The sequence below is a fragment of the Aquarana catesbeiana genome, linkage group LG10 (genome assembly GCF_042186555.1).
Source record: "Aquarana catesbeiana isolate 2022-GZ linkage group LG10, ASM4218655v1, whole genome shotgun sequence".
In the NCBI taxonomy this organism is placed as follows: domain Eukaryota; kingdom Metazoa; phylum Chordata; class Amphibia; order Anura; family Ranidae; genus Aquarana; species Aquarana catesbeiana.
In genome coordinates, this window is record NC_133333.1 from 152,485,402 (window position 1) to 152,499,410 (window position 14,009).

General features: G+C 41.4%; 1 protein-coding gene across 1 annotated transcript in view; it reads left to right on the forward strand.

Moving 5' to 3' along the window:
• The first annotated feature begins 1,978 nt into the window (after positions 1-1,978).
• The window catches only part of GRWD1 (glutamate rich WD repeat containing 1), a 29,171-nt gene continuing 17,140 nt past the window's right edge, over positions 1,979-14,009 (forward strand). The window contains exons 1-4 of the mRNA XM_073602757.1: positions 1,979-2,259; positions 4,860-4,977; positions 8,842-8,998; positions 10,360-10,573. Of these exons, the coding sequence (XP_073458858.1) occupies positions 2,025-2,259; positions 4,860-4,977; positions 8,842-8,998; positions 10,360-10,573 (724 nt within the window). The 5' untranslated portion in view covers positions 1,979-2,024. The remainder of the gene's footprint in view (positions 2,260-4,859; positions 4,978-8,841; positions 8,999-10,359; positions 10,574-14,009) is intronic.

The window sequence follows — 14,009 nt, forward strand, 5'->3', positions numbered from 1 at the left end:
CTTTGTTCTGGGGATAGTGTTTTTACCACTCGGTTAATGTGTTTTTTCTCCCAGATATCTCCCCAGAGTTCCATGGCCATGCTTGCTTCTGAGCGGGTGCCTTTCGCCTCACACCACTGTGCCACAGTGGGGGGATCCATTCTAGGGTTCTTAAGGGGGTGCTTGATTTCAGAGTGACAGTTATCCCGGACAAGCCCCCACTTGTAGCAATAACTCTCGGTGGAGCTGCTGGTTTAAAGCGGGCCTGTCCTCTTATCTCTTTACCCCCCTTAAATTGTTCAATCCCCTTGGCACAGCTGTAGTGCAGTGTTGTAATGATATGAGTATTGACTTTAACCCACAGTATACATTTACATTTATATTTACCTCTACCTGGGTGTCTGTAGCTCCACCTGCAGGAGAAATAACAACACTGCACACAAACTTCAATAATAACCAGAAATAACTTCTTTCTTTGAATAAGTAGTATATTTATATAAAGGGTTATTACAATGACTACACTATCACACCAACGTAGTGTAATAGTATAGTAAATAGTTATAACAATTGGTAACATACACAAATATACCTAACTGTATGTATCTATACCAGGCAGCTCCCCCTGTTTTAAACGGTAAAGTCACAATACTTAGTAAATAAATGCAGAGCCCTGCAATAAAAAAGATAGTCTTGATGTCTTCGGTCTTTGCTAGCTAAGAACTTGTAATTGTAATCCACAAGGGGGTTCCTCTTGGTTGTTGCGCAGTGTAAGGTAACACACTAAGGCAGTTATAATCCGGCAGACTGACTAAGTGCTCTCATATGAAGAAGACAAGCATCTAGCATCCGCTCTTGAATACTGAAGTCTATGCAGATGTACTGTTTTCCAACTTAACTTGTTCTGTGGGACTATCAGTCCCAGCAACACTCTGTAACAGTTCTAAGTGTGTGTGCAGTATTAAACAAACTTCCGGGTGTTAACCCTCTCACCACACGGGATCCAGGCAGATGGATGTCTCCATTTCAGCAGTTCTCAGCCCGTATGGAGGCACCACCACACCGTCACACTGTTGCGTTCACTAACGACCAGGAGTCCTCGGTTACCTCTCCACGGGTCTCCGGAATGATCACTTCTGCTGCTCCAGCACACTGTGATACGACGGCAGGATCCTTGCAGCTGCTTCGCTCCTTCTCAAAGTAACCCTGTGGGACACACACACCCACAGAGTCCTGCTGGCAGGCCACTCGTCCCAGGAACAAGAGACTAAGATGGCCGCTCCCGGTCCTTTTATAACCACCCACAATGCAGTTCAGTTCAACACTTGTCCAGGAGCATTGTGGGTAGGTCACGGCTAAAGTTCCGAAGTAAACAATCAATCACTTCCATATCACTTCACTTAATCATGAAATGTAAAAGTATTGTACCTTTTCAATTATCCACAAGATGGCACTATAACAACTTATGTACTGCATAACACACATATGGCTAAAAACAACAGTTGTCAGCGCTATATAGGCATAGGACACACCCCTGTCATGCCCCCTTAAAGGAGAATTAACAAAAAAAGGTTAATTAAATCCACAAGTGCTTTTTTTTTACCATTAATATTTCTTTATATTGGCTTTTAAAACATACAAATGCAGCAATTTAGAAAATAGATGAAAGGTTTAGTACTGGGAAACACTATTTGAAAGATAAAAAGTGCATTTTATATGCAACTATATAGATCAGACCAAAATGAGGGACAAATGAGGAGGAATGAGGGAGAGAGGGACATTGCTCCAAATCAGGGACAGTTGGGAACTATGTCAGGTTCTGACCTGATTGCTCCTCTCATTCACAGCTTCCCCCCAAACCAAGAACAACCCACAGAACAGAGAGAACTATCAATCATTTTACTCTGTGTAATGCTGCGCTTAGCTCAACCTTTACAGACATTACTGAATTGACTGCGTGTTGATAAAGATTATTGACATAAAAAAAAACTCCGGCGGACGCTGCCCTTAGTTGAAGCTGCAGGAAGTGACGCTTTCCCTTTCTCATCATGTCGGGCACAGGGGAACCCACATGGAGAGATCCCGCACGGGAGGAAGATGAAGACATGGAGGGGACTGAGAGCGAGGAGGAAGAGGAGGATGAGATCATGGAGGAGAACGAGGAAGAAGAGAAAGACACGGGTCCGGAGAGGGTGTACTTACCCGGGATGAAGCCCCTGGAGGAGGGAGAGGAGCTGGTGATGGACCATGATGCCTACATTCTCTATCATCAGGCACAGACAGGTCAGACCATTCATACAATGTCACCGGGGGCTGCCAGGATTAATGCCATAATAGTGACAACATGTGACCCATACATTCAGTGTGATCTTCTGGAGTCCAGTCTCTGATCTCTACAGCTGAGCTCCAGGCATGCCTTGTATACATCGTTCTATTGGTGCACCTTGGATCAATGTAACTATACACGTCATACCTAGCTGATCACCTCTGGAAATCACTAGTAGTCACAGCTATTACATCGATCGTCACTGTGTCCTGTGTCAAGAAGCTGCACAGCAATCACAGGGGGTCGCTCACTTCGCACAGGCACCATTCACAGAACCCATTGTAATTTTCTCAATGAATACAAGGTGTTCTCTGATTGGAGAAGACAGAAAGGTGGGACAGTGACATCATGATCTCCACCTCATCGCTGCAGCAGTTGAGGAAAGTGACAGTTGATCCCAGGAGTGATGTAAAACACGTAGGGTTGGGGAGATCAGCGAACTGGCATTCGCTGGTATTCCTCCCCTCTGTGTAGTGGTAACTCCCCCCACGCCCAGTCCCAGGTCTGCAGGGAGCTTTGGGCCTAGGAAACATGACAAGGACAACAAATGTACTGCTCTGCTGCGCAGGGACTACCAAGAGGCTGCTACCAGGTCAGATTCGGGTACCCTGCACATGCAACTGTCTGAAAACCTGAACAGTGACGTCATCTGACAGAAGGGCATGACAAATATGCTTTGAATCTAGGAGCCAGCTAAAAATGTTGAGAGCCAGTTTTAACTAGCAAAACTTTATTTTAAGTGACAAATCCCTTTCTGTTACAGTATGTAGCCCTGATGTGTATCTTTATACACAAAAACAAACAGGAGGTGCCGATATATGAAGCAGCAAAAAAAAAAAAACTTTATCGCTGCTGTGGGTAAGCAGCAGAGATAAAGTTTTGGGGTTTTTTTGTTTGGTTTTTGTTTTTAGATGTTAACCGCTTCCGGACCACCCCGCCCACATGTACTGCGTACAGTAAATAATACAGTAATCAGTGCATTTTTATAGCACTGATCACTGTATTGGTGTTAGATTTGTCCACAGTGTCGCAGTCCCGCTAAAAAACGCAGATCGCCGCCATTGCCAGTAAAAAATAAATCTATCCCATTTATCCCTAGTTTGTAGACACTATAACTTTTGCGCAGACCAATATTCGTTTTGTTTTGTTTTTTTCAAAATTGTCGGCCTTTTATTTTTTTTTTATAGCGCAAAAAATAAAAAGCGCAGAGGCGATCAAATATCACCAAAAGAAAGCTCTATTTGTGGTTAAAAAAAGGACATCAATTTTATTTGGGTACAGCGTTGCGCTTCCGTGCAATTGTCAGTTAAAGCGTCGCAGTGCCGTATCTCAAAAAATGGCCTGGTTAGGAAGTGGGTAAAACCCTTCTGGAGCTGAAGTGGTTAATTGCTTCAATACCGGCCACTCTCACCTCCTTCCTGCCCAGGCCAGTTTTCAGCTGTCATCGCTGTGACACTTTGCATGACAATGATGCAGTCATGCAAGACTGTACCTATAAGAAATTTTTATAATTTTTGGGGGGGGCACTGATAGGCGGCTCACCTAGCTAACATTGTGCAGAAGCCCTGCTGATAGGATGCTGTTTTTCTTCAGGTGACCATTTTCCACCCAGCTCCCTTGATTTTTTTTTTTTTTTTTTTTTTTTTTAATTCAATCAAAGTTTGTCGAGCAGGTTCACAAACTGCTTGAATATTGTCAGAGTCAGCAGGAATTGGCTGACATTAGAGCCATAAATGGCTAGCTTTAACTGCAGGGTTGAGCAGTACTGAGCACACATCACTCCTTGGGCTATAATGGGTTGCCTGAATTTACAGGACAGTTCAGTACTTCTTAAAGTGGTAATAAAGTATAAATGTCAAACACAGCCAACAGGCAGATTTTAATAACAGAAGAAACCCTAGTGTTCTTATTTGTCATAAATGCCTCTCCTGATCTGTCAGCGGTAATGCATTCTGAGCCACATGTGCAGCTCAGACCACATTTACAGCACCCACTCTGTGTCATAGTTATGTGACTCCCATGCGCTTTCGTAGGAGTGATGTCATCGCGGCTTAGCCATTCATGCGGCTGGAGAAAGGGAACCCATGAGGTAGAACGGAAGAAGATGGAGGTGCTTGGGACCAGCTGGAGGGCTGCTACAACAGATAAGCCTGTCATAATGCGCTAATTTGTGGTGCATACTAGCATATTATGGCATAAACTACCATTTAAAAAAAAAAAAAAAAAAAGCAGTACTCAAGACCCCTTTCACACAGGGCAGCCTCTGATCCAATTAGCAGGGGATCCCCTCACAAATCCCCTGCTGATCAGAGCAGGCAGATGACAGGTCTGTGTCTTCTCAGTTTATGAAGAGCAGACACAGACAGAGCCCACTCTGATCTATGTGGGGCCGGGTGTAAATGGACTCAACTATCTCCGATTCAGTCCACCTACACGAAGGGCAACAGATCCCCTTGCATTTGTTTTAAGCACCCCAGATGGAGGTAGGTGGGTGTAAACAGACACAAGTCCATGGATCTCCCAAGTTTCTCTTCTAATATATTTTTCCTGTTTTCAGGTGCGCCATGTTTAAGTTTTGATGTCATTCTGGATACTTTAGGAGACAGTCGTTCAGACTACCCTCTGACTCTGTTTCTCTGTGCTGGAACGCAATCTGACACCGCTCAAGGCAACAGGTAATGCAATGATTTATTGCTTTTTTTATTCTTGTTTAAAACTTAGAGCCATCTATTTCAACTTTTATGCAGCTGTTTAAAGAGATAATAAATCAATTTGTTTTTAAAAATTGGGTGCTTCTCACAGGATTTACCTGCTCTTGCTATTCTTTTTCAGTTTTTCTCCTCCATGCTTGCTTCTCTGACTGTGTCCAAGCCAAGCTGGCTGACTTCAGGTATGTGCCTGCCATGACATATGAAATCTCACATGAGTTTCCACATTGTGTGCACTCCTGTTTTGAAATAGAATCTTGCATACAAGCACTCCCAGGCAGTGGAAGAGACACAGAACCAAAGCTTGGCAGCTGCTGTCAGTCACCGCTGTAGAGAAGAGGCATGGCTTCGGTTCTCTTTCTTGCTATATGCTGGGAATGGCTGCACAAATGATTGTAGTTCTTAACAGGAGCGCACATGAAGTGGAGACTCGGTTCATACTAATGCAATGTGGGATATGCAGCGAAATCCTGCGTGTTCCCAACACCGCATTGAAATCGCATGGCTACCATGTGATCTGCTGTGGGTGTTAACAACACCCCGAAACAGCTCAAAATTCAGTGCAATTGCCAGAATCGGATCACATGGGTGTTTACACATGCGAAAAAAAAGGGTCCTGTACTATTTTGGTGCAGGTCTGATGCAATTTGAGCCATACAAAATGAATGGCTCAAATCGCACCGCACAGTCATTGCATGTGATGTGCACAGAAATGCGGTATCCCACACAAGTGTGAACCCAGTCTAAAGAAACTCCACAGGTACAGGCAGGCACAGGGGCCAACCGCATAACTGAAGCCATCCCATGTGACCTGGTCACAGAAGAGTCAGCACAGAGGAGAAAATAAAAATAACAAAGAGATGAAGATAAAAATGAATAGCAAGTGCATGTAAGCCCTGCTATAAGCATAAAAGAAAAAATAGCTTTAACAACTTCAAGTCTGGACAATTGCTTAAGGATGCAATACTGTACTCAAATGAAATTTTCATCAGGTAGATAGGTAGAACTATCTTTTGGTGGTATTTATTCACCACTGGATTTTTTATATTTTTGCTATATAAATGAAAAAATACTGAAAATGTTGAATAAACACATTGTTCTTAGTTTCTTTTGTAACATTTTGCAAATCCTTTTTTTTTTTTTCTCATTAATTTAGGCCAAAATGTATCCTGCTACATTTCTCTGGTAAAAAATAACCCAAATCAGTGTATATTATTTACTTTGTGTAAAAGAGATAGAGATATATATATATATATATATATATATATATATATATATAGATAGATAGATAGATAGATAGATAGATAGATAGATAGATAGATAGATAGATAGATAGATAGATAGATAGATAGATAGAGATATATATATATATATAGATAGAGATATATATATATATAGATATAGATAGAGATAGAGATATATATATATATATAGATAGAGATAGAGATATATATATATATATAGATAGAGATAGAGATATATATATATATATATAGATAGAGATATATATATATATATAGATAGAGATATATATATATATAGATAGAGATATATATATATATATATATATATATATATATATATATATATATATATATATATATATATATATATATATATATATATCTCTATCTATCTATTTCAAAAGTATTGGGACACCTGCCTTTACATGAACTTTAATGGCGTCTTAGTCTGTAGGGTTCAATATTGAGTTGGCCCACCCTTTGCAGCTACAACTCTTCTGGGAAGACTGTCCACAAGGTTTAGGAATGTGTCTATGGGAATGTTTGACCATCCTTTCAGGAGCACATTTGTGAGGTCAGGCACTAATGTGGACGAGAAGGCCTGGCTCACAGTCTCCACTCTAATTTAATTTATCCCAAAGGTGTTCTATCGGGTTGAGGTCAGGACTCTGTGCAGGCCAGTCAAGTTCCTCCATCCCAAACTCACTCATCCATGGTTTTATTGACCTTTCTTTGTGTACTGGTCCAAATCATTTGGTGGAGGAGGAATTATGGTGTGGGGTTGGGCTTAGCCCCTTAGTTTTAGTGAAAGTAAGCTGTTTTAGCAGCAAAGGACCAACTCAGTACTGAACCCTACAGACTAAGACTGGAATGCCAATAATGTTCATGTAAAGGCAGGTGTCACAATACGTTTGGTAATATAGTGTATTCCTGATGCACTGACTGCCCATCTAATTTTTTGAGGCCCTAAAAGGCTATCTAGGGGCATAAATTATGCATGTGATAATGATCGGACACAAACTAGTGTGTTGGAGATGAGGGACACTGTAACTGTTGTGGCGGTGATTAGGGATAATATGACTGGTGTGGCAGTGATCAAGGGATACTGGGACTAGTGTGGTGGTGATTATGGACAATATGACTGGTATGGCGGTGATCAGAAACAATATGACTGGTGTGTCAGATCAAGGACACTGTAACTGGGGTGGCGGTGATGATGCACAATATGACTGGAGTGTCATCGATTAGGGACACAAAGCCCCCCCCCTCCTTTTTTTTTTTTTTTTTTTTTTTTTTTTGCACTGACTGTATTATTGTAGTGATCAGCACATAATAAGCAATCAGCAAAACTGTTCAGAGGTTTACTTTTGTTTACTGCTGTGATTGGTCACAGCTATCACATGGCACAGAGTTGCTGTAATCGACCCTGGTACCATATTTGCTGTGACCATTTACAGAGATCACACAGTAGTAAACAAGGCTTCAGTGGTAAATAGCAATCACTGTAACCGTGATTGGTCACCGCAATCACAGACCTTGCATTGTGCATTGGTGCGCAGTCATGTTGGAACAGGAAGGGGCCATCCCCAAACTGTTCCCACAAATTTGGGAGCATTAAATTGTCCAAAATGTCTTGGTATGCTGATGCCTTAAGAGTTCCCTTCACTGGAACTAGGAGGCCAACCCCTGTAAAAACAGCTCCACCCCTCCAACAAATGATTTGAACCAGTGCACAAAGCAAGGTCCATAAAGACATGGATGAGCAAGTTTGGGGTGGAGAAACGTGACTGGCCTGCACAGAGTCCTGACCTCAACCCAATAGAACACCTTTGGGATGAATCAGAGTGGAGACTACGAGCCACAGAGCCTGACCTCCAAAAAATGCGCTTCTGGAAAAATGATCAAACATTTCGATAGACGCACTCCTAAACCTTGTGGACAGCCTTCCCAGAAGAATTTAAGTTGTTATAGCTGCAAAGGGTGTGTCAACTCAATATTGAACCCTACAGACTAAGACTGGGATGCCATTAAAGTTCATGTGCGTGTAAAGGCAGGCGTACCAATACTTTTGGTAATATAGTGTATTATAGCAAGTTAAATGACTTGTGTCTTGCTGCTTTGTTGCAGTCAAATTGTTCTGTGATTTCTTGTATCTCTTGGGGAGTTTGAAGGGATGGCATTCAACAGAATTCCAGCTTCTGCAGTAGCTACTTCAAACTATTGAAAATGGTGTCGCACTGTTCTAATTCTTCATTGAATAGAACAAGCAGATTAGGGACACCATACTTACGGTGCTAGCATTACGGTTCCTAGCAACCTTGACATACTGGGATTTTGGATGTTGGCTTTAAAGTGTATATGTAGCTAAGTTATTTCTGGTTTTGTTTTAGCTAGAGAGTACTGTAAAGTTTTTATCTGCACACTATTTGTCATGGCGTGCAATGTTACCAGGATAAGATGTGATGGAGAAACCAACATTTTACAGTTGTCACCAGAAACTAACACTTCCTTCCTTTTTTTTTTTTTTTTTTTTTTTTTCTTTTTTTTTCCCACACCTGGAGTTTACAATATTATGTATTCATTTTAGGTTATTGGTAATGAAGATGCACAACCTGCATCGAACCAGCAAAGAGAAGGAGGGCTCCGATTCTGAGAGCAGTGAGAGTGAAGATGAAGATGAGGAGAAAAAACCACAACTAGAGCTTGCTATGGTTCCACATTATGGAGGCATTAACCGTGTTCGGGTAAATGTGAAAAGTCTCTTCTGTTTTTAGAAGGTGGTTTGCAGGCCAAAATGATAAAAACTGTAGAAAGGAATGGTCTCATTCCAAAAGACTTGCACCAAGGAATTCGATTTTTCTTTTTCATCTTCAAGTTGTCCTTAAAAATGCTGGAAATTGATTACATTGGGCAGCATAGTCTCTTGTCCTTTCTTTCACTTTATATACAAGGTCTGCAATTCAGTGATGTGAAAGTTGCATCTGTATAATTTTCTTCTTTGATTCAGTCTCGGTTTACACTAGTGCATATGGAATTCCTGTGCACTTCACGTGATGTCTGTGTGGTGCGATTTGAACCCATTCATTTTGTATGGCTCAAATTGCACCAAAATGGTGCAGGGCCCCTTTTTTTTTTTTTCCACCTGCATCGCACTGATGTTCACACCCACGCAGTGCGATTCTGTGATCTGTTTCAGGGTGTCGTTAATCTAACATTGACACCCGCAGCAGATTGTATGGGTTCTGTGTAAATGCTATGCAGTGCAAAGCGATGCGGGGAAATGCAGCTTATCTTATGCATTTCCTGCATCGCATTAGTGTGAACAGGGATTAGTCATTGATGCATTATTCATCTAAGCTCAGCTTGGTTTTACACAATCGCAATGGGACTTTTGCATGAACCAAAGCATTTTCTGGTATAACGGGTAAGGGATAGAACCTCTGTCAGTTTTTTTTTTTTTTTTTTGATGTCTTTGACCTCATTCTGGAATTTTCTCTACTTTCTTTCCAGGTCACAGACCGCTTAACAAATATGGTTGCACATGTATGCAATGAATGTGATTAAAATAATGATATGAAAATAAACATTCTTTCACATAACTGAATAACGTGATACTCAAGTGTTCTGTTTTTCTTAACAAAAAAAAAAGCTTAAGTGTCCAATTCCAGGCAATAAAAGTTGTGCCCCCTCTCTCACAGCTGATGCAGAATGTAATGATCATCTTGTCCAGGAAATGAGCTAACTAACCTAAAGCTACCATAAATATTAACCTTTTGCATAAAACAGCCCATTCAAGTATGGGTCCTCAGTAGATGAAAATGCATTGTGTTGCATACCTGTAAGCCATATCGCTCCCATCTGAAGCCTGTCAAAAAAACTCCCATCTTGTCCTGTTTCCAGGATGCTACAGCTGTTGGATGCTCATCCCTCAGCATTACAAGAGTGAGCTCTGTTCCTATTCATAGCTGCACATGTGAAGTCTTGCGCTCTCTCTCTGTAGCAACAATGCTAAGCTCCACCTTTGAGATTTAAAGTGGTTGAATATCTTACAAATATATTTAGGGCATACTTGATTCAGTAACTGGACAATGTACTCCTTTCACAGGTCACTACGCTGATGGACACCCCTGTAGCTGCTGTTTGGTCAGAGAAAGGTCAGGTGGAAATCTATGATCTGCAGAAGCAGTTGGCAGCCGTATCAGACCCCCAGAACTTGGCTACATTTCTGAAAGAAGAACAAGCCAAGATCAAACCGGTCTACTCGTTCTCTGGTCACATGACAGAAGGTTTCGCTATGGATTGGTCTCTAAAGACAGCAGGTAGGGACAAAAGGAAGGTGACTTCACTAAAGTGCATTACATCCAACTCCGAACATATACAGTGCCTTGAAAAAGTATTCATACCCCTTTGAATTTTCCACATTTTGTCATGTTGCATCCAAAAACATAAATGTATTTTATTTGGATTTTATGTGGTAGACCAACACAAAGTGGCACGTAATTGTGAAGTGGAAGGAAAATGATAAATAGTTTTTTTAACATTTTTTACAAATATTGAAAAGTGTGGCGTGCATTTGTATTCAGCCCCCTTTACTCTGATAACTCTAACTAAAATCTAGTGGAACCAATTGCTTTCAGAAGTCACCTAATTAGTAAATAGAGTCCACCTGTGTGTAAATTATTCTCAGTATAAATACAGCTGTTCTGTGAATCCCTCAGAGGTTTGTTAGAGAACTTTATTGAACAAACAGCATTATGAAGGCCAAGGAACACACCAGACAGGTCAGAGATAAAGATGTGGAGAAGTTTATAGCAGGGTTATGTTACAAAAAAATACCCCAAGCTTTGAACATCTCACAAAGCACTTTTCAGTCAATCATCCAAAAATGGAAAGAGTATGGTACAACTGCAAACCTACCAAGATGTGGCCGTCCACCTAAACTGACAGGCTGGGCAAGGAGAGCATTAATCAGAGAAGCAGCCAAGAGGCCCATGGTAACTCTGGAGGAGCTGAAAAGATTGATGGTTCAGGTGGGAGAATCTGTTCACAGGACAACTATTAGTTGTGCACTCCACAAATCTGGAAGAGTGGCAAGAAGAAAGCCATTGTTGAAAGCAAGCCATAAGAAGTCCCATTTTGCATGAAGCCATGTGGGGGACACAGCAAACATGTGGAAGAAGGTCCTCTGATCAGTTGAGACCAAAATGGACCTATTTGGCCTAAAAGCAAAATGCTATGTGTGGCAGAAAACTAACACTGCACATCACCCTGAACACACCATCCCCACTGTGAAACATGGTGGTGGCAGCATCATGTTGTGGGGATGCTTTTCTTCAGCAGGGACAGGGAAGCTGGTCAGAGTCAATGGGAAGATGGATGGAGCCAAATACAGGGCAATCTTAGAAGAAAACCTACAAAAGACTTGAGACTGGGGCAGAGGTTCTCCTTCCAGCAGGATGACCCCAAGAATACAGACGCTCTCCATCCAATCTGACAGAGCTTGAGCTATTTTGCAAAGAAGAATGGGCAAAAATGTAACTTTCTAGATGTGCAAAGCTGGTAGAGACATCCCCAAAAAGACTTGCAGCTGCAATTGCAGAGAAAGGTGATTCTACAAAGCATTGAGGGGGACTGAATACAAATGCATGTCACATTTTTCACATATTTATTCGTAAAAAATCTTTACAATTTATCATTTTCCTTCCACTTCACAATTATGTGCCACTTTGTGTTGGTCTATCACATAAAGTCCCAATAAAAACACATTTACACTTTTGGTTGTAACATGACAAAATGTGTCAAATTTAAGGTGGTGTGAATACTTTTTCAAGTCACTGTACAAGACTGCTGTTTATCGTGGGGTTTTTTTTGTTTTGTGTTTTACCATTAAGCCTCTTGCATATAGTGCCCGTTGTTGTTGGTCATTCATGGTCATCATTAACAAGCAGAATAGTATTTATCATATTGCTGGTTACTTTTTAAATGCATCCAGAACTAGAAAAGTGTGTCCACACCTGAATATGCTTGTTCATTCACAAATAATAATAATTTAAAGACCATGAGTGAAGGGCAGCAAATTGCGGCCAGTATGAAGTGAAGGCACCTAAAGGTAACCTCACAGACCTGTAGCAGCCTCCCAAACCTTGCCATCCTAAACCATTTTGACAGGCCAAGCTGATCAAAATGAACTTTGCCCCTCCCTAACATGTGGGGATGCTGGATGTGCTGTATAAACTGCATGTAGCTGTGGCTAAATACAGCATACCTGTGTTCCGGGTTCAAGCCAAGACTTCCTGTATCCCACCTGGAGCATATTGACAGATTGTGACATCAGCCCACCTCTCTGACTCAGCCAATCAGAGGAAACATTACAAAAACAAGAGGGGGAGGCGTAAACACCTAGTGCATTACCCCAGTAAAAAATATATTTTAACAAAAGACCTAAAACCAATAAATTGCATACTCAGAGGTAAACAGAATGTAAATAGGAGGATGCCATGAGGTACAAATACTTCAACAACCTTGCGTTGCAAGCACGCTGACACGTTTTGGGGACAGCCCCCCTTCCTCGGAGCTGCGCTGCTTTTAATTGCTAGAATACATCTATTTCTCTGAATGGCTGAGCGCCCCTCACTCTGTGTCCCGGTTATGAGACAAGAAGATGTCAACTAGAATCCAGAAAACAGTGCTGTATGTAGCCTCCGCTACATACAGTTTATACTAGAGGTGCACCGAATGGAAATTTTGGTACCGAACATGGAGGATGCGCTTGGCCGAAAACCGAAACAGTTTTGAAAAAATATTTATATTTTTATATATATAATTGTATTTGACTTTTTAACACTTATATCAATTTAAATGAATATGAATTTATTGTCGACCATTATTGGCACATTTAGCGCAAGAAAAGCTCAACAAAAATGTATCCCTTTAAATTCTATGTATGTCTGCACACTGGTCCGTTGGGCTTCCATTGTGGTGATAAAAATCCAGCTTGGTGCATTTTTGATCAGATCAAAAGCGCACAAAAAAATGCATTGAAGACACATCAAGAATGCATCATTGACATGCACCTGTGTTTACATTTTTTGATGCGGCTTTTGAGTCACACGAACTATGAAAAACACACCATAAGCACAGAATCATAGTAAAATCAGCCCAAAATTGCTGAGAATTTGAGGTGTCATTATCGGCCAAATGCAGATAACAATTTTCAGCCAAAATTTTTCGGCGGCCGAAATTTTGGTGCATCTCTAGTTTATACAGCACATCCAGCAGACTCGCATGTTAGGGAGGGACATAGTTAATTTGGACCAAGCTGGCCCAAACAAACTATGTAAAGTGTATCAAAAGCTGAAGTTCCACTTTAAAGCTGCAGCACATGCTGGTAATGCCAAAAGCTTTCCAAAGCCTTCCTGCCTCCTGTGTATTGAGGCTCAGTGCACACTGCAGTGATGTGAGCACCCTGCGAATCCAGTACGGGTTCCCGCATCGCATGTTTCCCGCCGGCAGTTCGAACTGCTGGGAGTGTCAATACAAAGTTAATGACACCCCCAGATGAGGTTGCATGTCGCAGTGCGAACTGTAAATTTTCGGACGAACCGGATTGCATGGGTGTGAACACCTATGTGATCCAATTCTGGTGCGGACCAAAAAGAGGGTCCTGCATGAGTTTGGTCCGAATGTGATGCAAATTCAGCCATACAATCTGTATGGCTGAATATGCATTGCACAGACATCGCATGTGATTTGTAC